We start from the raw sequence: 24,080 nt of genomic DNA, 5'->3' as shown, positions 1-24,080 counted from the left end.
TCCTTTTCACTCCCTCAAGTTTTTGTCAGGGATTAAATACAGGGCCTTAGGCATGCAAGGCAAGTGCTATATCACTGAACGATACCCCCATTTTCTAAGTTTATTTTTTTTAATTGTTCCAAAAACAAAAATGAAATTATATATAATGAGAAGTAGAGATGGTTTGTACATGTCCTTAGAACTATAGGGTGCAGAACCCTCTGTAATGCATTTGTCATGCACATTCCCCCTGCCATCAGGCCAGGGAAGAGTACCAGAGGTTTTCAGCCTCTACCTTAGACTCTTACTCTGCTATTCTTCTATTCCCACCCTGAGATATGCATGAACTCTATAGGTATTTGCTCCCAGACTACTAACCACAATCTCTTTCAGGACTCTGAATGGGCTAGGCATCTTGGTGTGCTCCATGGATGGGTCTGTGGCATTCCTAGATTTCTCCCAGGATGAGCTTGGAGATCCACTGAGTGAAGAGGAAAAGGTAGGAAAGTACCCGTATCACTGGTATGAGGCCAGCATGCTACACATACTCTAGAGTCACAGAAATGCCCACAATAGCTCATTTAATTGGATCCTCTTCTTTTTTGTATACACATGTTGTTTAAGTATTATTTGGAATTTCCCCTATTATAGATTATAATTCTTTCCAAAAATTGATTTATTTAAAAATTATGTCAGATATCAGTTCTGGAATTAAAAATAACATTACTGGGTTGGAGGCTGGAGTGATAATACAGCAGTGTGTCTTACGCACTAGCGACCTGGGTTCAATCTCCAGCATCCCATATGATCCTGAGTGCAGAGCCAGGAATTATCCCTGAGTGTGAGTTCACAAAATGTGTGGGCGCCATGTTCAGTGGCCTGACTGCCCCCCTTCGCCCCCAGCAAAGAGACAGTTGGGGGACCATAGCCTAATGGTGAAAACGGCCCATTTAATGGAGAGTTGCTAGCATACTTATAGAACATCTGGGAGGGAAGGTATAGTACTTAGGTGTGATTGATCATTTACAGAAATAAAGCATTGAGTCAGTTCTCTAGGGCAGAAATGCTTGTCTCCCAGGGACATCTACATTGCTTGTGTCTTTCCTTCTAGTTGTATACATTAAACAATTAAGTTTACTTCTTATCAATACTTGCAGTTGTTTAGATAAACACAGTAAAAGATCCCAAAGCTTAGTTTTCGGGACTCTGAGAGCAAGAAAGGCTTTAATTGTAAATCCCAGACTGAGTCTCCTCAGGCCCATTCATCTGTCCTTCGCCATGGGGGTACTGTCTCTTAAGTCATAACAGCTTGCATTAAAGCTGCATTTATGCTTTCTAGACTGTCCCATTTTGATGCTGGGGCAGCTTTGCCACTCACCCCAGGTCCATCCCAGTCCCACGGCGGGATGTCCCTTTTGGGGTGTTCGGAACTACAGCAACTGAAGCCTGAGTCAAGTATTTATGACCAATGCCTAGGAGTAGATATATTTCAGAGTCAGTCAACTCTCAAATACTAGGAGCATAGCATTAACGGTCTTTATGTGTTGAACCAAAGAACATTGCTCTATGGTAAAATATAAAAAGTCTATAGGGGAAATAGAAAAGCAGGTACAAATACAAAGCACTACAAATACAAATTCCAGAATTATCAGAAAGTTTTGGCTTATAAGTAATCAAGACTGACTTGAGGAGCTGAGACAATGAGAGGTAACACACAAAGGAAAGGATAAAGATAAACTTTAACTAAATTAGGGATGCTAGCAAGAGCACAGTAAACCTCTCTGGGAGGAGGAAAAGGGGCAATTTACTGATGATGCCTAAAACACTTAGGGTTGATATCCACATCGCCAGGTGTGGCTCCAAAGCAAAACAAAAACATTACTGGGCCATAGGGATAATATGGGATCAAGGTGAATATTGCATCTGCTGAGTCCAAATTGATCCCTGCTATCACATGGTTCCCAGAGCATTGCTGGGTGCAGCCCTTGAGGCCCCATGCTCCTCAGAGTTGAGCTGGGTAATCCCCTGCACCACAGGATTCAAGCAGCACTGAATCCTAGGGTCCCCACATTAAATCAGTGACTTTGTTGTCCACAAATCACCAGAAGGGGTCACTGGGTCTTCTGAGCATCTCTTGGGAGCCCCCACGCCCAAAACATTTGTGGCCATCACTTTTGGAAGTAAAAATTAGTCACATACTAGGGATATTATTATTATCTTGGGAGAGAGAGCAATAGTGACTTCCTAGGACCTTTTTTATTTTTCTTATTTTGTGCCTATGTAGTTGTCACAGAGTGGCAATGATAATAGTAATATTGATGATTTCGTTTTGGGTGGTGCATAGCATCAGGTAGTGCTCGGGCATACTGCCACATGAAAGGCCTTATTAATCCCTGTACTATGTGTTTCGCCTTGCCATACTGAAGGCTTACTCCTAGATGTTCAGAGATCATTCCTGGCAGGGATTAGGGGACCAACCATATGGGGTGCCGCATGTCAAACCTTGTTGGATGTGTACAAGGCAACACCCTACCTGCTGTACTATCTATCCAGCCCCTGGTCACATCTCATCACTTATATATTAAACTACGATCCATCAATTTTTTTGTTTGTTCTTTAGTTTTGGGATTACACCCAGCACTATGCCCAGAGTTTACTCCTGGCTCTATACTCTCTCCTGGTGGTGCTCAAGAACAATTTGCAGTGCTGGTAATGGAACTGGAGTCTGCCATATAAAAGGCCTTATTAATCCCTGTAGTATCTCTTTGGCCTTCCCACGCTGTTTTGTTTCATTTTTGTTTCAGGGCCATGCCTGATGATGTGCAGGGCTTATTCCTGGCACTCTTCTCAGGGATCACTCTTTTCAGGCTTGGGGAACTACCCGGAGTGCCAGGGGTCAAATCCAGGTCAGCCATGTGCAATGCGTGTGCCTTACCTGTTGTACTCTCCAGCCCGTTCCTGACCACACATTTTTAATATATTTTATTTAACAGGTTATTAATTTCATCTATTAGATAACTAAGTCTTAGAAACTAGTATGGCCCTTTGCCAGGGGTCATGTGATCCCGCCCCCTCAGATAAAAAAGTAGAAGCATGAACCAGACCTTTGGTTCAGGTCTCATTTCCTTTTTGCCATACCCAGGACACTGTGGTAATGTGCCCCTTAAGGACTTTGAGAAAGGCTCTGCTTTACCTACTCCAAACTTAGAAACCTGTCATCTCTATAAAGAGGCCTTTGCATGCACTCTGAAATGTATTTATCTGAAAGAAACCCTGTGAAAGGCCAGAGCAGGTAGGCAGTTCTCCCCTGCCTAAGCAATATTCTCTGTCTGTCTGCCCTGAGAGAGATATCCTCCTGACTTCCATAATATTTGCACATCCTTATATTAGTCTGCCCCCACCACACAACCTCCAGTGTCCAGAGGACACCATCCTTGTTCCTAAAAGTCCTTCTGGTGTGTTACAGCAAAGCACTAATGCAGCTTGGGAAAATGAAAGGAGGGACCTTGCTCAGATGAGTCAGAACATGTTGAGGCCTGCTGTATCAGGCCTCTGTGCTCTCAGAGATTGCATCAGCACACCCTTGGTACACTCCAGCTACCTGCTGCTGATGACTGGAGATGTAAGCAGTGAAAGCAGACTCTTGAGTTTATTTTCCAAAAAGAGTGTTTGGATTACTAGAGCTTAGCTTTGCGCAGTGGAAGTATTGTAGCCAATGAGGTTTATCCGAGGCGCGATTATTGCTAATTGGATTACTAGAGCTTCTTCATTTTAGTTCAACAAAATTTTATTGCCTTTGTTCTACCCATACCAGTAGTATGTTTTCTTGTCAGTTACTCATATTCATCCCCATCTATCCATATGCAAGAAACTATGAGGATATAAAACTCCTCGAGAATCATCTAATCAGCAACACGCGATAGAGAGTGGGAGGCAATGGAGAGCTGGCACCTAAAATTCTGGGACCCCTGTCCAGGGCCTTTGCACTCTGAAAGTCAGGCGAGTTCTTCACATCACAACTCCTCTACTGCAGAGCAGTCTCTACCATAGAGTAGTTTATAGCTGGTTTGTTGTACTTCTCTCTGCTTCCCTTAGAGCCGCATTCACCAATCCACTTATGGCAAGAGTTTGGCCATCATGACCGAGGCCCAACTCTCCACAGCTGTCATCGAGAACCCTGAGATGCTCAAATACCAGCGGAGGCAGCAGCAGCTGGACCAGAAGAGTGGCACTGCCAGAGAGACAGGCTCAGCTGCCTCAGTGGCCGGTGTTGTCAATGGTGAAAGTCTTGAAGACATCAGGAAGGTGAGGGCTCAGACCATTAATACTGGGGATGTGGGCAAAAACTTGAGGACAGAATGAGAACAAGCAAATACAACATATGTATATATATATATATATATATATATATATATATATATATATATATATATATATATAATGTTGTCTAAAGTAGAACTCAGGGATAAACACTTTAAGGTCTCTTGGCTTGCACTGCTGTTTGCTGCATGAAGTAGTAATGGAGCCTCAAGCATCATTATTAGAAACCCCCTTGTTCTAAATCATCTCGTACAGGAACTTCCAAACCTCCCTCCTTCACTTTCTAGGAAATTTTAGGTAGAGAACAGTGATTTTCAGGATCTGCCCTTAAGAGATATCTGTGGGTTTCCCCCTTCTTCCTTTGAAAACATTGAGATTAGTGGAACGGGAGTAATAATAAAGCAGGAACAGGGCAGGAAATGTTGGGATCACCTAGAGAGTTTACAATTTTTAGTATTGTTGTAGGAACTTGTACAGTGTGATGAAAATTCTCTTGGATAATTCAGACATAGTGACTGAGAGGAACCCTTGATTTTGAACTTAGTGAAAGAAAGGATTCTGATTAAAAAAGTTAAAGTTTTGAAAATCAAGACTTTGGTTCATGAGTATAGGTCTCATTCATTATTTTCATCATTGAACTCTGTGGTCTGGAACTTGGCCAGGTTCCTAGTACTGTGATAGAGAAGAAGGAGCTGGATCTGATTTAACTAGGAGTTTTCTGTTCTTACTTCATTTATAGTACAGTAAATTTAGTGTGCATCCTGATGAAAACTTTTTTCTTATTTTTTTTTCATTCAACCCAGTATTTTAGCATTTTATTATTTATATTATCAATTGAGCACAAAAATTGCAAAAAGACTATTACTACAAGAACTTGAGAAAAAATCTAAGAACTTAAGCAGAAAATTAAATCATTAGTCTGCTACTTAAGAATATCAAATAAACCTCAAAATTAACAGGGTTCAGAGTCTGTTAATACATGAGTAGAAAATCAGAACAATATAGTTACTTGAGAACAATAATTACTTTCTAATAAAATTGATTTTTAAATCAACAGAAAACTTTTTTCTTTAAGTAGGTAGCTTAGTTAATTGTATCAAAAGGCTATGGGAAGGAAAATTAGAATACAATTATTTAGATTTAATATTTTAAGATAGTTGATTATAACTTTCCCCTTTGTTTTTGTTCCTTTACTTTGCCAGAATCTTTTAAAGAAACAAGTTGAGACTCGAACAGCAGATGGTCGGAGAAGAATCACGCCTCTCTGCATAGCACAGCTGGACACTGGGTACTTAATCTCTCACTGAGTTCTCTGCCCTCACCTGGGAGGTCTTCCTTTCTTATATTGATAAGTAGCACTTAACATATTAATGCTGTTGCTACAGTTTTGTGTTAATAAAACGACATCCAAGTATACACCCCCAGTGATACAAACCATCATCAAAGTATCATGGTCCTCACCAGTCTCAACCAGTTTGCTCCACACAATCTGGAAGTGAGGGAGTTGAATCCAACTTTTCCACTATTGTCAAAGCTCTGTACTCCTCACAGTGGACTTAATTGATATTGACACTTGAGTTGAAGGCATGATGGAGGTTGCCCCCAGATAGTACAGCAGTGCTCAGGGGGCCATGTGGGATGCTGGGGATCGAACCTGGGTTGGCCGCCTGCAAGGCAAACACCCTACCTGCTGTAGTATAGCTCCAGCCCCGAAAGGAAAACTTTCAACTTCAAATAAAAATGATGGCAAATTAATCTGGTAGTAAAAGATACTGTTTTTTATTAATCAGATTGTCAACTATCAAGAAATCTGATAAAGCCATTGGTAAAAGTGGGTGAATAAGCATTCTCATACATGACTTGTAATTTAAGGAGGGGGTCACTTTAGAATTGTTAAAAAGGGGTTGGAGAATAAGTCATGCAAATAGGCCTCTTGCCTGGCACACAGACTTTTTCTATCCCCAGCATCCAGTATGGTCCCTCGAACATGGCCAGGAATATTTCCTGAGTGCAGAGCCAGGAGTAACCCCTGATACTACCAGGTGTGGCCCCCAAAACAAAACAAAACAAAAATTTTTAAAAAAGGAATTGTCAACAAATTTAAGTGAATAATCTGCTGCTATGATTCATTCCTAGGAAATTAATAAGTGAAGCAACAGATGTTAATGACAATACAATAATGAACATCTTTAGGCATCTACTATGTGTTTAAATTATATACTTGACTAAGTACTTTAGTTCTGATGGTGACCTCATGGGGATGGTTTTGTCATTTCTGGTGCACATGGGAACCTGAACCTCGGAGTGGTTGAAGTTCCCAAGGTTTCACAGGGAGTACATGGTAGAGGAGGGAGGCTGTGGTGGAAGGTTTGGCTAGGCTCAACACTGCAGTTATTTCAGCCTTGTTACAGCATTGTCGGTCACAGAAAAACCTCGGAAATTGCCCAGTTGTTCCACAGAGACTGGTTAAGTAAATGATGATACACTTATATAGACCTTGGTGAAAGAGAGACCCATCTTGTGAGTTGCTTCAAACTAGTTTGGAGAGTTTGCACAGTTAACTCTCTCCAGAGATTAGGATGCGTTTTATTTTATTTTATTTTATTTTATTTTATTTTGTTACTGTATTTGGCATATGAATACACCACAGGGAGATTGCCAGGCTCTCCCCTGCGGGCAGGAAAACTCTTGGTAGCTTGACAGGTTCTCCGAGAGGGAGAACTAAGCTATAAGCTTCTGGGAGCTTGGTTTTATAGTCTCTGGATGTTGGCCGTTGATGGGATTACACGACACTGGGGGCAGTTTCTGGGTGTGACTGCCTAGCTACTGGAAAATGGGGGATCTGGGCGGAAGAGGTGCCGATCTGAACAGGCTTGGAGATCTCAGCACACCTGGGTTCCTCTGCCGGTTCCTTCATGCATTAGGCTCATCTAAACGTGTGGAGAGGGGCCTTGAGCATGGCCGTGGCTGGGTTCCAAAGGTCTTTGGCTTCGGGGGCTCTGCTCAGGGCAGGGAGGGAAACTCAAACCACCCCCTCCAAGGGGTCCCGGTGAAGACAGCCAGGCGTGGGGCAAGAGACTTTGCATTGCTCTCTTCCAGGAGCTTGATTTTATACAGTAACAATGATGGGTCCTGACTCTGAAGAAGCCTCTAATGCGGTACCATTGTGAAGGATGAGTAAAGAGAGGTTGCTAAAATCTCAGGGCTAGGATGAATGGAGACATTACTGGGCCCGCTTGAGCAAATCGAGGATCAATGGGATGATAGTGATTATAGTGATAGTGATTATATTTTTTTATTAATGAATCACCGTGAGGTACAGTTACAGGCTTACAAACTTTCATGCTTGCATTTCAGCCATACAATGATCGAGTACCCATCCCTCCACCAGTGCCCATTTTCCACCACCAATGATCCCACCATCCCCACCCTGTCCCTTCCATCTCACCCTGCCTCTGTGGCAGGGCATTCCCTTTTGCGCTCTCTCTCTCTCTCTTTTTGAGTGTTGTGGTTTGCAATAGAGGGAATAAGTGGTATAATAGAGGTATTAGTGGCCATCATGTTTGGTCTATGGTCTACTTTCAGCCTGCATCTCCCATCCCAGGTGGGTCCTCCTAGCACCCTTTGCTTGGTGGTCCCTTCTCTATCTGACTGCCTTTTCCCCCAGCATGTGAGGCTGGCTTCTAAGCTGTGAAGTGATCCTTTTGGTACTTATCTCTACTATTCTTGGTGAAAGTTTTCATCATAAACGGGTGCTGGATCTTGTCAAATGCTTTCTCTGCATCTATTGATATGATTATATGGTTTTTATCTTTTCTTTTGTTGATATGATGGATTATGTTGATTGATTTCTAAATGTTAAATCATCCTTGCATCCTTGGGATGAATCCCACTTGGTCATGGTATATGATCTTTTTGATGAGTTGTTGGATTCTATTTGCTAATATATTGAGGATCTTTGGATCTTTGCATCCGTGTTCATCAGGGATATAGTTCATCAGGCCTGTAGGTTTCTCTTTTTTTTTTGTGGTGTCTTTGTTTGCTTTTTGGTATTAGGGAGATATATATACCTCACAGAAACTGTTTGGGGAAGTTTCTATTTCTTCAGTTTCCTGGAAAAGCTTGAGAAGGACTGCCAATAGGTCCTCCTTAGATGTTTGGAAGAATTCACTAGTGAATCCATCTGGACCTGGACTTTTGTTTTTGGGAGGACTTTTTATTACAGTTTGAACTTCTTTGATATTAATAGGTCTATTCAGGTATTCCAGGTCTTGAACTTTGGGAGATAGAGATCCAAGAATTTATCCATTTCTACGTTCTCTTGTTTCATGGCTTACAGACTTTCAAAGTAGTTTCTGATGATCTTTTGAATTTCTTAGGTTTCTGTTGTGATACCCCCCTTTTTATTTCTGATTTGGTTTATTAGGGTTCTCTCTCTCTCTTTCTTTGTGAGCCTTGCTAGTGGTTTATAAATCTCGTTTATTTTATCAGAGAACCAGCTCTTGGTTTCATTGATTTTTCAAATTATTTTTTGGGTTTCCATGTTGTTAATTTCTGCTCTAAGTTTTGTTATTCCTTTCCTTTTGCCTGGTTTGAGTTCCTTTTGTTGTTTCTTTTCTAGTATCTTGAGCTGTGAAGTCAAGTTATCTATATAGTCCCTTTCTTCCTTCCTGAGCAATGCTTGCAGAGCTATAAGTTTTCCCCTTAACATGGCTTTAGGTGCATCCCATAGGTTCTGGTAGCTCTTATCTTCATTCTCATTTGTTTCCAGGTATCTTTTGTTTACTCCCTTGATTTCCTTCCTGACCCACTCATTGTTCAACAATGAGATTTTAATTTCCAGGTGTTTGATTTGTTTCTCCGTGTCTGTGCGTTATTAACTTCTATCTTCAGTCCATCGTGGGCTGAAAAAAATTGTTGATACAGTTTCTATCTTCCCGATTCTATTGAGGTATGTTTTGTGACCCAGCATGTGATCTATTTTGGAAAATGTTCCGTGTGCACTGGAAAAAAACGTGTATTCTTTCTTTTTGGGATGCAAAGTCCTATATGGTCTATTAGCCCTCTCTCTTCTATATCTTCCTTCAAAACCAGTGTTTAGGATGCATTTTTTAATCATTTGTATTTAGTAGCAAGTTTTTCTTTTGTATTAGAACATAAAATACCTGCTCATTATATATTAAATATAGTGGATTTTAAATTTCTTGGCAAATTTTCTGCCATGAAATAAACTGCCTTTGGGTCCTGAAAAAAAAAGTTACTTAGTAAATACAAAATGCCTTGGTATGATGTTTGATTTCTGAAGCTGACTTTCATTCTTGCTGACACAGGGACTTCTCCACAGCGTTCTTTAACAGCATCCCACTCTCGGGCTCCCTGGCAGGCACCATGCTCTCCTCTCACAGCAATCAGCAGCTACTGACTTTGGACTCCAATACTCACAACTCGTTTGGCGCTTCAAAGCCTTCCACAGAACCTGTGGCATCAGCCAGCACCAGACTTGTGGGAGATTCTGTCAGTAAAGACAGGTGAGTGAGCACTAGGCATGTGCTTTTATACCTAGGGAAGGTTCAAGTTTGGACACATTTCAGGAATACTTCATGGCCCCTTCAGTAAAAAGAGAAACAGAATTGCCTGATTTCAGATGAGGGGCTTTTTAGAAGAGGGACCTTCATAAAGCAAATGTCTGATGCATCTGGGCCATGAGGATTTCACTTCCAGAGAAATCATGCCATCTCAGGACCAGTGAAAATATCACCTGCTACAGGGTCATCTTTGCCTGCTAGCTAATATAAACTGCCTCTGCTGTCTCCTATCAGGAATATGGTGACATAATATATCCCAAACAGGGTATTTGGGTTCTAGAGCACAGATGGACCTAGAGAATATAATTCTCACTTAGGGCACTGGTGTCTTTGACCATTATCTGGAAACCACACTAGATGTTAAAAGGATTAGGTAATTATGAATAAAAACTAAGAGCTATTCAAGCTAGTTATCAGAGAAAGAAGGATTTAGAGATAGCAGCTGGAGCAGAGCCCTATTGAAAGATGGGAAGAAAGGTGGGCCTCTGTGCAGAGATCTGAGATATTTTTTAGTAGTTGGCCATGGACTTTTGGAGATAGGAGAGAACTCTGCAGGATGTTTGCCAAGCATCTAGTGTGAGGTTCAGGTGGTAGGGATATGGTTTTGAGATCCAGCATATGGGATACATCTTGGCAGGAGACAAGCTCTTTCTTATGCCTCTCCTTTCCCTGGTTTGGAATCAAAAGCTTTATAGCTTTATAGGGTGAATTTATAGGGTAAATATTTAGAGAAAAGTACGAAGAATGAGATTTGTGATATTGAGGTGGGACTAACCGTCCATATCAGAGAGTGATGTCTAAGGATGGTACCAGGAGGACCCTTGACTTGGGACCAAGGGAAATGGTTGAGGTTTGTCTTGGCGCTAACCAGTCCCCTGAACCCAACTCCAGGGGCAGCCCCCAAAACCACCAGTTATGCCTACAAATACGTGTGACAGTGATTTCAGAATCCAGGGTGGGGTCTTTGCTTCTCAACTCAGTGTTTATGTGGAAAAAGCTGGTGCTTGCGGTGGTTTGAGATTGCAATACTATATGCAAATTATGAAGATGAGAATATAAATATATGCCAGTTTAATGTTGAGGATAAAGACCTATAAGATCCATTTTCCAAACTCTGTGCTATCCCCATAAGCTCTCAGAACAGTCCAGTAGGGCCTATGTGTGTCAATTTGCTCACTGCCTTCACAGAAAGCTGTCCTTAACAGAATTTCAGCACTTGAAAATAATAAATTTGGGACTGGAGTCATAGTACAGCAGGTAGAATGTTTGCCTTGCACGTGGCCAACCTGGGTTTGATCCCTGATATCCCATATAGTCCCCCAAGCACTACCAGGAGTAATTTCTGATTGCAGAGCGAGCAATAACCCCTGAATATCGCTGGGTATGGTTGAAAAAAACAAAACAATAAAGTAGTAGAAATAGCGGATTACTTCTTTTTTTAAAATTTGGTCCCTTGGGGCCGGAGCGATAGCACAGCGGGTGGGGCGTTTGCCTTGCACGAGGCTGACCCGGGTTCCATCTCCGGCATCCCATATGGTCCTCCAAGCACCGCCAGGAGTAATTCCTGAGTGCAAAGCCAGGAGTAACCCCTGAGCATCGCTGAGTGTGACCCAAAAAGAAAAAATAAATAAATAAAATAAAATTTGGTCCATTTCTGGCTCTTCACTCAGGGATCATTCCTGGTGACACTCGGGACCATATGAGGTGCGGGGATTAAAATTCAGAACAAACATCTTGCCATTTTGTCTTTTTTGTTTTTAGTTTTTGGGCTCCACCTAGCTGCGTTCAGGAATCACTCCCTGCGTGTCTTGGGGTACCATATCAGATGCTGGCCACGGTCATCTATATGCAGGGCAAGCAGCTTACCGTCTGTACTCTCTCTCCAGCCACCTGGCCCCTGTCTTAAAATTAATAGAAGTTAGATATTGTGGGGCTGGAGCTATAGTACGGCGGGTAGGGCATTTGCCTAGCATGCGGCAGACCTGGGTTCGATCCCCAGCATCCCATATGGTCCCCCCGAGCACCGCCAGGAGTAATTCCTGAGTGCAGAGCCAGGAGTACCCCTGTGCATCATCAGGTGTGACCCAAAAAGAAAATAATAATAATAAGTTAGATATTGTGTTCCTTTTTCTTGGTTTCAAGTAAGGCAAACAAGGGACCCCCATATCCTTGATGGTTTGCTTAATTTGCTCTCCCTTCTTCACCCCATCCTAGTATGAATGCTACCTCGACTCCTGCTGCATCATCGCCCTCTGTGTTAACAACCCCATCAAAGATCGAACCTATGAAAGCATTTGACTCCCGATTCACTGAACGGTCTAAAGCTACACCAGGTGCTCCTACCTTGTCCAGTGTGACTCCAACAGCTGTGGAAAGGTAGGTAGTGGTTGTATGGGAACCTGAGGCTGGGAGATGCTGACTCAGGCCCATAGTGCAATGTCTGCTTTCTCACCAAGTAGCCTATCCTTTCTCCTCTGATCACTGTATACACTGGAATCACTACCCCTAGTCCTGAGAAGAAAGAAATGACTAAGTGAGAAGCTGCTAGAAATAGCCATCAGGAAGACATGGCAGGACTGGTCTATACAGACTGCTGAAAATAATGTCATTGTTTAACCAGAGCCTGGAGTTTGCCCAGACAAGGATCAGGAGTTTGGTATGTGAGAAGAATGGCTCTGATTCTCTTGTACCATGGAAGTAGTGGCCTTGTATTCAGAAACCAAATAGGAAATTAGGACCTGTAATAAAAATAATGGAGGGTAACTCTTATATGTGGGATATAAGGAAACCTCGTAGGGGAATGTCAAGTGCCCATTGCCAGTAGAAACAAGGAGCAGGAGAACTGGTCTTAAGTAGGAAGTTTGACACTGGGGCAGTGGTGAGGGGGATAAGTTAGGGAAGAGAACACTGGGACATTGGGGCAGGGAAAAAATGCCGGCCACAGAAGCAGGTAGGGGTGGGGGTGGAGGGAAACTGAGGACATTAGTGGAGGGTAGTGGGCACTGGTGAAGGGATTGGTGTTGGAATAATATACACCTGAAACTCAAATCATAAATATCTTTGTAACTCTGTAATTTATGGTGATTCAATTTTAAAAAGGGGTGTGGGGGGCAGGGGATAGTGAAGAGTAGGTCTTTAGTAAAGTCAGCTTTACTTCTGAACTCTTATAGAGTTGCCCATTCTCTGTACCTCCCTTAGCACACAGCAGCCAAATCATGGAACACAGTTCTTTGTTTCTTGAATTTGCAAGAGTCCTCTTAATTGGACGTATGGCACTGCTCTTACTGGCATTGAGCTTCTCAGCCTTCTGGAAGATCCTTTCCTTCAAGCCTGCCAAGCTGTGATACTGATTACACAGAGCTCACTGCGTTGTCCAGCAAGTAGGCAACTGAGAGCTATATAGGATTGTTCCACCTACTTTTGTTGAGTTCAGCATTAAAGTCCTATCCTCTTGGGGGTTGCCTCCCACCAATTGGCATCTAGGACTTTGAAACCTGAGGCAAATGCACTCCTACTCTGTGCCAGGATTAGCCAGATAAGGGATAATTGGCCAAAGACTCGTAGAATAGCTATACAGCCAGTAGGTACCCAATAAAGGAAGCATTTGAGAAAGTGTTGGTCTTGCAGTAGATGTATTTTGGAGCTAAAGCTATAGTATATCAATAGTATATCATCTCCAGAGGTTCACTCATGATCTCAGGACGCCCTACCCACTGTACAATCACTCCAGCCTCCAGGTTTAGATCTCTTTAAGCCTGTGATGATAAGATTATCAGATGGAGATTCTAGTATGTATATATGTTTTAAATTATTTAAAGACAGGTCTGGAGATAGCTTAAAGGACTAGTGTGTTGTTTTGCATATTGGAGGCACAGGTTTGAGGCCTAACTTCAATGCCTGGCATCACATGGCCCTCACACTGAAAGTGACTGAGTAATGTGCTGGGGAGTAGCGCTTGAATACTATTGGGTGTGGCACCAAAAGTAAAATCAAGACAAAGTAAATATCAAGACAAAAAAAAAATTAAAATGTGAGTGAAAAATATAATTTTTGATTACTGTCATGACTTAAAAAGTTTGAAGAGGGCCAGATCAATCCCCCCCACCCTCCGCTGGTTCGGTCCCCAGCATTCTATATGGTCCCCCCAGCTCAGAGTAATCTGAACATCACTGGTTATGAGCCAAAAAGCAATAAATAAATGAATTTAAAGTTTGGAGAACTAAACATAAGAGTTTAAAACTTCAAAACACAGAAGTAAGACTGGAGAGATAGTATAGTGATTATGGAGCATGGTTTACATGAATTTGCCACCAATTCTCTCTCTGGCACTACATAGTCGCATAAGCATTACTAGAAACAACTAAAGGAAAAATAGTTATGTTGAACTTAATCAAAATTAGATCTGGGACCAGGAAGATAGTAGAGTATGGGAATTAAAGTGCATGCTCCTAACCTGGGTTTAATCCCTGGCACGTTACGGCCTCCTGAGCTTTGCCAGGTGTGACCCTGGTGTTCCTCAGGCCTGAGCAGCACTGCATCCTTAGGCTCTAGCACTGAACCACTGGCCTAGTTGGCTGAGTACCACTAGGAGTGATCCTGGGCCATAAGCATCATTCGGAAGGTCCAAAAGGGAAAACAGGTAGAGAGTGTGTATTGCATGTGTTTGGCCTTAAGTTTGACCCCTGGTACCACATCACCTTCTCAACTGTCCTCTCAGCATTTCCAGGCACAGCTTACCAGGTCAATTATCATCAGAAATGACCCCTAGATCCCAGAGCACCTCTGGGGAGGCAGCAGCTCCCTCACACCCCCCACCACAAAAGAACCTTCTATCAACAGAATAAAAGTACAACTTACAGGAATGGGAGAAATTTTCAAATCACATCTGATAAAGATTAAAATGGATATTAAATTTTTTAAAATTTCATAACCGAAAGATAAGAATTAATAACTCAATGTAAAAGTGGGAAAAGGGTGTTAAGAATGTTTATAGAATGTGTATCAGTGGTAGAGCATATGCCTGACATTTGTGAGACCTAATAATCAATGTTGGTAAGATGGAGAATCAGAACCCTTATAGATTTTTAATGTGCATATAAAATGGTTTTGCTGTTTTAGAAGACTATTTGGAGTTAACTCAGTTAAAGTGTAGAATTGCCATATGTTCCAACAATACTTATACCTGTATAACCCATGAAAATTGAAAATATACATTTATTTAAAAACTTAACTCATGGGCCCAAGCAATAGTATGGCGGGTGGGGTGCTTGCCTTGCACACGACTGACTAGTTTCAGTTCCTGGTACTCCATATGATCCCCCAAGTTATACCAGGAGTGAGCCCTGAGCACCACCAGATGTGGCCAAAAACAAACCAGAAATCCTTACAAATATGCATATTACTCCCAGAGCAAAAAATTAGAAATAGACCAGGAGTCTGTCCACTGATAAATGAATTTTCTTATTAATTTTTTAAATTATAGTTTAGATAATAAGGTTACAATAGTTTCAAGAGTCTGGTATTGATGTACATAGTAACTGCACATGCTTTTCATAAATGTACCTATGACTTTGCCTCCATCCATGTATCAGTCTTCCTTTGTAAGAGCTGCAGTAAGAGACCAGAGAGGCAGTATAGCAGATAAAATCCTTGCCTTGCACATGACCAAACTGAGTTTGATCCCCAGCACCGCATATGGTTTCCAAGTCCTGCCAGGAGTGATCCCTGAACACAGAGCCAGGAGTAATCCCTCCTTATTCTTGGGTGTGGCCCAAAACAACAAAAAGTTGCCATGTTCATTAATCTTTATGAATTGTTTTTGTGTTTGGAGGGTAGATACCTAGAAGTGAGATAGCTGGATCAAATGGGAGCTCCACTCTTCCTTTCTAAGAAATCTCCATAGTTGCTGTTTTCCATAGATACTGGACCATGTGATATTCCCACCAGCACTGAATGAGGTTTCCTTTTTCATTGCAACCCCACCAACATTTGTTGTTTTTAGGTTATGTGATATATGTTATTGATAAATAGATTTTTAAAAATTTGTAGATACAGGACTAGGGAGCTTGATCAAAGGGCTGGAGTGCACACTTTGCATGAGGGAACCTCTGTTTTTATTCTTGGCACTTCATAGTCCCTTGAGCACTAAGCCAGGAGTACCTCTGAGGAACACCTGGTATAGCCTCTTAACTGAGCACTTCTGGGTTTAGCCCCCCAAAAGGGAATAGAGTATGTTTGTGTACTATAAGAGCAAACCTTGAAAACGTTATAGTAACTGGAAAAATTGAGTCACAAAGGACCACACAGTGGATGATTCTATTTATGTAAATGTCAGAAATAGGCAGATCCATAAGAAAAGAAAATAGATAAGCCATTGCCAGAGAATGGGAATGCTGCTAGTAGAAATTTACTTTTGAGATTATGAAAATGTGCTAGCATTAGGTTACGATCACATATTATAAATAAATCAGAAACTAGCAAATTCTGTATTTTATTTGGGGGACCTTGTAGTATCAGGAATCAAACCCAGGCCTCTTGCATTTATAGCATGTGCTCCAGCCCATTGAGCTGTGTGAACCCTGAATGCTTCACTAAAAATTATTAATTTGTGGGATCAGAGATATAAGTAACTTCTATCTGGTCCCTCAAACCTCAATTTGATCTCCAGTACCATATAGGATTCCTCTCAGCACTTTCAGTGGTTAGTCATAAGCACAGAGCCAGGAATAGTCCCTGAATTACACAAGATGTGTCCCTTCCCCATAATAATAATAATTGAAACAATAGATTTGGACAGAATATTGTAACTCAGAGGAAGAACACTTGTTTTGCAAGTAAGAGGCCCTTGATTCAGTTCCCTGCACCGCCAAAAAATAAAATGTTGAATTTTGTGGTGTATGAATGATGATCACATAATTAACATGTAAAAGAATTATTAGCACACCATCAAAACAGACCTAATTGATTTGGAAATCAACCCCCAAAATGTCAGCAGACATTTTCAGTAGCAGATGTGACCAACTAAAGTGTGTAATCTGAGGAGCTAGCTCAGTGCTGCAGAGGTGAGGAGGTGGGAGCTCAGGTGTAGAAGGAGGGTTCACGTCCACCTGGCAAGAGTTTACCCAAGAAAGCATGCTCCAAGGTAGTTGTCAAGAGACCAATGTCTTACAAATGTAATGTGTTCCAGTTTTGAAAGTGTAGTGACTTCTCTGCTCTCTCTGGCAGCACATACACTAAAATTGAAAATGTAGTGATTTCTAAACAGAATAAGTTAAACTTACTACCCACTTTGGAAAATACAAATGATATATAGAAATTCCTTGGTTTTGTTGAGGAAGGTTCTCCCTCTTTTTGTTTTGTTTGTTTGAGGGTTGCCACAGAAGTGCTCAGGAGAGTGAGGGATTGAATTCTGGCCTCCCACTTGCAAAACATGCACTCCAGCCTTTGAGCTATCTCCCCAGCCCTGCCACCCCATTTTTACTTTGCAGGTTTCCATGGCCCTTGTTACACAGTTCCCTATCTCTTGAGGGAGTGAAACCCTGATTTGAGAAGCAAAGAGAATTGTGCTGCTAAAAGACACTTTTGACTACATGACCTGGGCCCTGACACTACCAGGTTGGTCCCTCAGCAGCTGCCTACCACTCCACTGTGTGTCAGAAGTCTTTTTATCCATTCATGTTGATCTAGAAAGTTTTTGTATTAATTGTCATTCTTAAAAAGGAGAAAGTTTGTCCTTCTTAATTGAAAGTAGCCGTGAGCAAATCTACACTTAGAGCTGAGGGTGTGCTTCAAACATAACTTTTTTGATTTTCTGTGTTTGCCTAGTTCTCTAATTTTTGGGTGGTAGTTTACCTTGTTACCTACCTCTCTGATGGATCAAAGATAAAATGGTTGAAAAAAACTTTTTTAGCTTTTCTCTTTATTTTGAGGATGAGTGTCAACCTCCAAGCTCTCTGCATATTGAGGCAGAAACCAGAAGTCCTCTCAATTAGTTACCTATTTTTTGGAATGAATATCAGTTTTGTTTATTATTAAATTCAGTCATATGGAAAGAGCTTGGTGCCTTTGTTTGTACAGGTTGAAAGAACAGAACCTTGTGAAAGAACTGCGGCCCCGGGACCTCCTGGAGAGCAGCAGTGACAGTGATGAGAAGGTCCATGTGACAAAGTCCTCCTCACTGTCCAAGCGAAAACTTGAGCTTGAGGTGGAGACAGTGGAGAAGAAGAAGAAAGGGCGGCCTAGGAAGGACTCCCGGCTCATGCCTGTGTCTCTCTCTGTCCAGGTGAGATCAGTTGGGGCCCATGCTGCTTCCCCCAACACCTGAACACTCAATATTGGTCCCACATGTGCTTAAATGGGAGAAAGGAAGCCTGAAGGCCAGTGTTGCCTCATTGCTGTGTACACACTGTCCCAGAGAGAGCAGAGACCACCTTCCATACCTGCTCTCCATCCATCCAGAGTCTTTGAGCATCTCCCAGAAGTGAGCTACATTGTCTGTAAGGTGGGGACCAATTTCCACCCTTGTAGTGGATAGAAATACCCGGGGAATAGGCCTGACCTCATCCTAAGGTGTCTCACCTTTTCTGGAAGCTACCCTACACATTCAGTGCTGGGTAGGACTAAGGGAGGTTTCTGATTTTCCAGTCCCCAGCTACCCTCACCGCAGAAAAGGACGCTATGTGTTTGTCTGTACCAGCACCTGCACTGAAGCTGCCTATGCCGGTTCCCCAGAGAGCATTTACCCTCCAGGTGAGCAGACTTTCCGCTTTTCTTCATTCTTCTTGCACACTCGTTCTCTATTCTTCCAGCCCCCAGTGTAAACTTTGAACTTTCATTTATTGCTGACCCAAACCTATTTTATAGCTGATGGGACAAGATCTAATCTTAAGATTTTAACAAGATCTTTCCCGCAAGTCTTCGCCTACCTTGAACTTCTTTCTCTTCTGTGGCTTTGCCCTTCTGATCTTTGCTGCCATCTAATGAATGCCTATCTTCTTCAAGACTCATCTCAGGTATCCTTTCTCTTGGAAGTCTCTGGAGGCACAGAGCTGTTGGGCTATATAGTGCTGATCCGTCTCCCAGATAGATTACTTGGGGTGTTCTAGACTTTTGTCCAAGCTCCAACACAGACTATTCTTGCCATATATCCTTTCACCAGTTTGCAGTAGATCTGGGTGTCACTCCCTATGAGTCACTGAGTGATTGTGTTACTGCGTTCCCAGCTGATTGTGGTCCTCATCTGCCATGTCCTTTTGTGCCAGTCACATGCCTTCTCTGTATTCTCCCTTGTAAGAGGTGGTTGTGGAACTGGGAGGCTTTAGATTCCTTAAATCTCACACTGATCATCTGCTCTACTATAGCTAACAAGGCAGAAACCAGGTTCCTCCCGTAAGGCACTGGACAGACTGGCCTCTGATCTTTCCATCCACCCAATTTACCTACCACCAGCCTCCTGCTCACAAGCTAGCTCTGTCTGCCTCTATATCTTCCTTCTGCCTCTAGACTCAGCCATTCAGACCTCTGAGTGTCTTAACTGTCCATGGTCCAAGTCTGGGTGGGCCTACTGTCACCTGAAATGACATCATATTTACTTTCCTCCCTGTAGGTGAGCTCTGACCCCTCCATGTACATTGAGGTGGAGAATGAAGTGACGACTGTGGGAGGTGTGAAGCTGAGTCGCTTGAAATGTAACCGGGAAGGGAAAGAGTGGGAGACAGTACTCACCAGCCGAATCCTCACTGCAGCCGGCAGCTGGTAAGGGCAAAAAATCACTCAGCCAACTCTGAGTGTAAAGGAAATATTTGTACTGCACTGAGTGGTAGTTACCGTCTGGAAATGTGGGTCCGCAAATGTGGCATATCGGGAATGGCATTATCCCCATATTCTAGTCCCCACTGAGGTCTACATCTGGCCTTGCTCTAGGCTGAGTGGGTACACCTGTTTTCTCTCTACCGCATCACTCCTGAAGTCACATGAATAGCCTGCAGGACAAGAGAGGAAACAATCCTGAGAGGGTCGTCTCAGCCACAGCTTCCCAGGTGTTGTGATTCTTTGACCTTGTGAACTTGGCTTGTTCTGTCTCTTAACCTAGATTTTCCTCCAAGGAGGTCAGTACTAATTTTTGACTGTTACCTAGTACAGTAGTGCAATGAGTAGGACATTTGCCTTGTACATAGCTGACCCAAGTTTTGTCCGAGCACCTTGAGCCTATCCTGAGTGATCCGAGTGCAGAACCAGGAGTAAGCCCTGAGCACACCAGGTGTGAACACCCCACCACCACCACCACCACCCTAAAAAAGGGATGAGGACTGAGGCTGTAGCTCTGTGATAAAGCATGTGCTTTGCATACACGAAGTCCAGGTTCTCTCCCTTACACCAAAGCAAAAATAAAAAGCATAAGTGACTAAATTCCTAAGAGACCTATATGCTGCCTGATGTCATGGGCTTTCTCTCTCCCTTACCCCCAGACAGGTGATTCACCCCAGTTGGGAGCTAAGAGATACAAGCACAGACTCCTCTGTAGTGATGTAGCAACTGTTTAGAGGCCTGCCAACCAATCTCCCAAGCTCGGGCCCAACATGCAAATCTACTTCCAGGCACTGTAGCCCTTTAATGATGGCTCTGCTGTGAATGTTTTAGGAAGGCTCTGACTACTAGAGATGAACAGACAAAACTCAGTCATCTTAAGTAGACCTTTCTAAATAAAAGCATCTTCATTGTTTCTCCTGTTCCAGAGGTCATTAATAGTAGTGATTGGTTAAGAATGGCATTTGGTCACCAGAGCGATAGTACAGTGGGTAGGATGCTTGCCTTGCATGCAACTGACTCAGGTTCAATCTCTGGCACCCCATATGGTCTTCAGAGCCAGGAGTAAGCCCTGAGTATTGCCAGTATTAAAACACCCATCCTATATCCCCCCACCCCCCTGCCCCCAAAAATATGGCATTTGATAGAACTTAGCTGACCTTGCTTGAGCCTTCTGCCCACGTTTGCCACAGGGATGGGATAAAGTAAAACAAAAGGGTGGCTTCTGGATCATCTGTTAGTGCCAGGATTGTCCTCTGGCCTGACCCTAGGTCTGTGGCTGGTCACACTCAAGGTACATATAGACCACTCTGTGAAGAGATGCTTAACAGCAGTTTCTTGTGAAGTATTTCTTAGTGTTTGTTCTGTTTTGGGGCACACTTGGCGATGCTCAGGGCTTACTCCTAGCTCTGTACTCAGGGATCACTTCTGACAGTGCCCAAAGGACCCTATGGGGTGCCAGGGATCCAATCCAGGTAAGGCATATGTAAGACAAGCACTTGCCCACTGTACTCTCTCTCTTCGGCCCTTTGAAGCATTTCCTACTCAAGATGTAACATGCGGAGCTGGAGTAATAGTACAGCAAGTAGGATATTAACCTTGCAGCCAACTGCTTTCTATCCCCAGCATTCCATATGGTCCCCCAAGTACTGCCAGGAGTAATTTCTGAGTGTAGAGCAATGGAGTAACCCTGAGCATTGCCCAGTGTGACCCCCCTCTCCAGAAAAAGGTAACATATTTCTCCCACCTCAAGCCTAAAGATCTCTGAGCACACAGCTGGTGTCCCTTGTGAAGATACTTTCTCTTGTTCTACATTGGCCTGTGTCATCACAAAAGCCAATGGCCTTTTTGGCCAAGAGGCTATTGAATGGGCACTGTGTCTCCTCATCCTGTAAGTGAAACATACCTCCTGTCCTTGGTCTCTCCAAAGTACTGTAGTCCTCCAAAGCGCCCACACTCCTCAGTTAGTGTTTGTGTGAGCTTAGAAAAACTCAAGCAGCGTCTATGAGGAAGGGAGAGTGTATTCTCTTCAGTTGGAGTTTTCTGTTTTGCAACTTCATCTCTGCTACTTGACCCTGTCCCCGGCCTCATGACAGGCCTTCTTCTTCTACTATATAGAAGGGCCTACCCTCAGACATGCCACACCTTAGGATGTCTACCTTTGTCTACCACGTTTCCAACCCCCGTGACACTTGTATCCCCTCTGCCTTCTCAGTGATGTGGTGTGTGTAGCCTGTGAAAAGAGGATGCTGTCAGTGTTCTCCACCTGTGGTCGCCGCCTCCTTCCTCCCATCCTCCTGCCGTCCCCGATCTCCACTTTGCACTGCACGGGCTCCTATGTCATGGCACTCACTGCTGCAGCCACGCTGTCTGTCTGGTAAGAGACAGACCCACGGTGGGATGGCCTCTAGGCCAGACAGAACAGGAATGGACTCTCCTCACTGCAGGAACAGGGAAAGAAGTAGAGAAGGCTACCCAGAAGATACACCCTAGGGTCCTACTGGCCTGAGAATCATAACACATACAGAATGATTGGCAGGAGGTGGCAGGAAGGGGATTAGTTAAGGGGCAAGAGGAGTAATGCTGAGGAAGTGCTGATGGCCCCTCCTGCTACTATGTCTACAATAGCACACTAGATGACAAATCAGAATACCTAATGGAATAGGCCAGGATTCTTGCCATGAATTTCAAAATATAGTCACACTTCTCCCAGAGTCAGTGTGGATTGGTGATGGGCTCCATGGTTCTTTTATCTAGGCTTCTGCTCTAGACCTGTGCAGAGGGGGTGGAGTGGAGTGGGAGACAGAAGCACCTGTGGCCCAGAGCATCTCTCCTAGTGGAGGCTAGAACTGGGAACACTGACCACACAGGAGGGTCCTGAGCACCCAGGCCCGCACTCATGTCTTTACCCTGGTCGGAGAGTAAGCTACTTCCTTTCTTCCTTCTAGGGATGTTCACAGACAGGTGGTTGTGGTGAAAGAAGAATCTCTACACTCCATCTTGGCAGGTAACCCTTGCAGTGGGTACCCAAGGGTGGGGTGGGGGGCTTAACATCTCATGTCCCAAACCTGATGCAAAGAGGCCCAGAAAGAGTGCCAGGCTCGGGGCCCAGCTAGAGATGTACAGTGCGCCCCAGGGACAGTTGCATGTAGGAAGATAAACCCTCTACTGAGGCCTGTTAAAATCAGTCTTGGAGAGGTGGTGAACAGCTTGTGCAGAGCAGAGTGGTGACTCCCTGTTTGCCAAGTCAGCACTTGAGGGTCCATTCTGGGACTGTGGGAGCTGAAGTCCACATTTCTCCTTTGGTGCATGGACGTGTTGATCAGAACATACAAAGAACCTGTTCTTCGATGTGGTATTTCCCTAGGAAGTGACATGACGGTGTCACAGATCTTGCTGACACAGCATGGAATTCCAGTGATGAACCTGTCTGATGGGAAGGCGTACTGCTTCAATCCGTCACTTTCTACGTGGTAAGTAAGCCACTCCCATGGCCAGGCTCCCCATATTCAACTCAGACCCACCCCCCCCACCTAAGGCATTTCCGTCTCATTTGGAATCTAGAGCAGCAAACAAAGGCTCGCAACCTTAGTGGTTAGACTCCTTGGCTGGGCTAATCTTGAGAGTTCAGCCTGAGAGAGGCCACAGGTGCAGCTCTGCTGAAGGAGACGATTAAGATTTGCTGGTACAGACTCGGCCTTGCCCATGGGAGACTGCCAGCCCAGACTCTGCCTTCAGCGCCACATTCTGCTTTATATGGGCCCATTTTATTTGGACTTGGCATTTGAACATTTTTGTGGTCATGGCCAACTTGTCCTCCATAGCTGGTGTCAGCATCAGAGTCAGTTTCATAGTAGTGTTACTGCACTCAGCAATTTATGTAGCTTAAAAGGAACCAAGGGCCACTGACTTCCTGAATTAGCATGTTTGCACTATTATGGTAATGGTTTCTACATTTCTTCTACCCATTTTGGAATTTAGAGCCCTTTTCCATCATTGTAAAATTTTTTTTATAGGTTAGAACTCTAATCCAGGTATATAAAGAATGTACAATGTACATCTGACCCTCTGAGTTGTTCTTATCATTTGTTTGCACCTTTGATTCTGTACACCCCAATTTGCCACCTTCCTGTCATATCATATAAAGAATTGCCACACTTTAATTCTTACAGATATTCTTTATTGAATTTTAAAAAGAAAGGCAAAACACTCCCCCAAATTTCCATTTCCTTCTCTTCCAAATTGCCCAGTTTTGTGTACTTATGTGATAACATAATGAAAGAAACCAAGTCAGGACTGGAGCAGTACTACAATAGATAGAGCACTTGTCTTGTATGTTGCTGACCTGGGTTCAACCCTCAGCGCCACATATCTTCCCCACATTCACCAAGA

The 24,080-nt window shown here is 43.3% G+C and overlaps 1 protein-coding gene and 1 pseudogene across 3 annotated transcripts in view; both read left to right on the top strand.

Annotated features, from left to right (window-relative positions):
- Positions 1–24,080, top strand: part of LOC101551916 (protein HIRA) — a 91,384-nt gene that overhangs the window by 44,873 nt on the left and 22,431 nt on the right. For all 3 annotated transcript variants that reach the window (XM_055119578.1, XM_055119580.1, XM_055119579.1), the window contains 11 exons: positions 373–478; positions 4,075–4,284; positions 5,502–5,587; positions 9,630–9,827; positions 12,099–12,260; positions 17,961–18,165; positions 18,528–18,632; positions 19,489–19,637; positions 21,904–22,065; positions 22,637–22,695; positions 23,056–23,161. In XM_055119578.1, coding sequence (XP_054975553.1) covers positions 373–478; positions 4,075–4,284; positions 5,502–5,587; positions 9,630–9,827; positions 12,099–12,260; positions 17,961–18,165; positions 18,528–18,632; positions 19,489–19,637; positions 21,904–22,065; positions 22,637–22,695; positions 23,056–23,161 — 1,548 coding nt within the window. The remainder of the gene's footprint in view (positions 1–372; positions 479–4,074; positions 4,285–5,501; positions 5,588–9,629; positions 9,828–12,098; positions 12,261–17,960; positions 18,166–18,527; positions 18,633–19,488; positions 19,638–21,903; positions 22,066–22,636; positions 22,696–23,055; positions 23,162–24,080) is intronic.
- On the top strand, positions 3,666–3,732 carry LOC129399535 (U4 spliceosomal RNA; annotated as a pseudogene).

The sequence above is a fragment of the Sorex araneus genome, chromosome 11 (assembly GCF_027595985.1).
Source record: "Sorex araneus isolate mSorAra2 chromosome 11, mSorAra2.pri, whole genome shotgun sequence".
Taxonomy (NCBI): Eukaryota; Metazoa; Chordata; class Mammalia; order Eulipotyphla; family Soricidae; genus Sorex; species Sorex araneus.
Note: the sequence above shows the minus strand (reverse complement) of the source record. Positions and strands in the feature narration are given on the sequence as shown.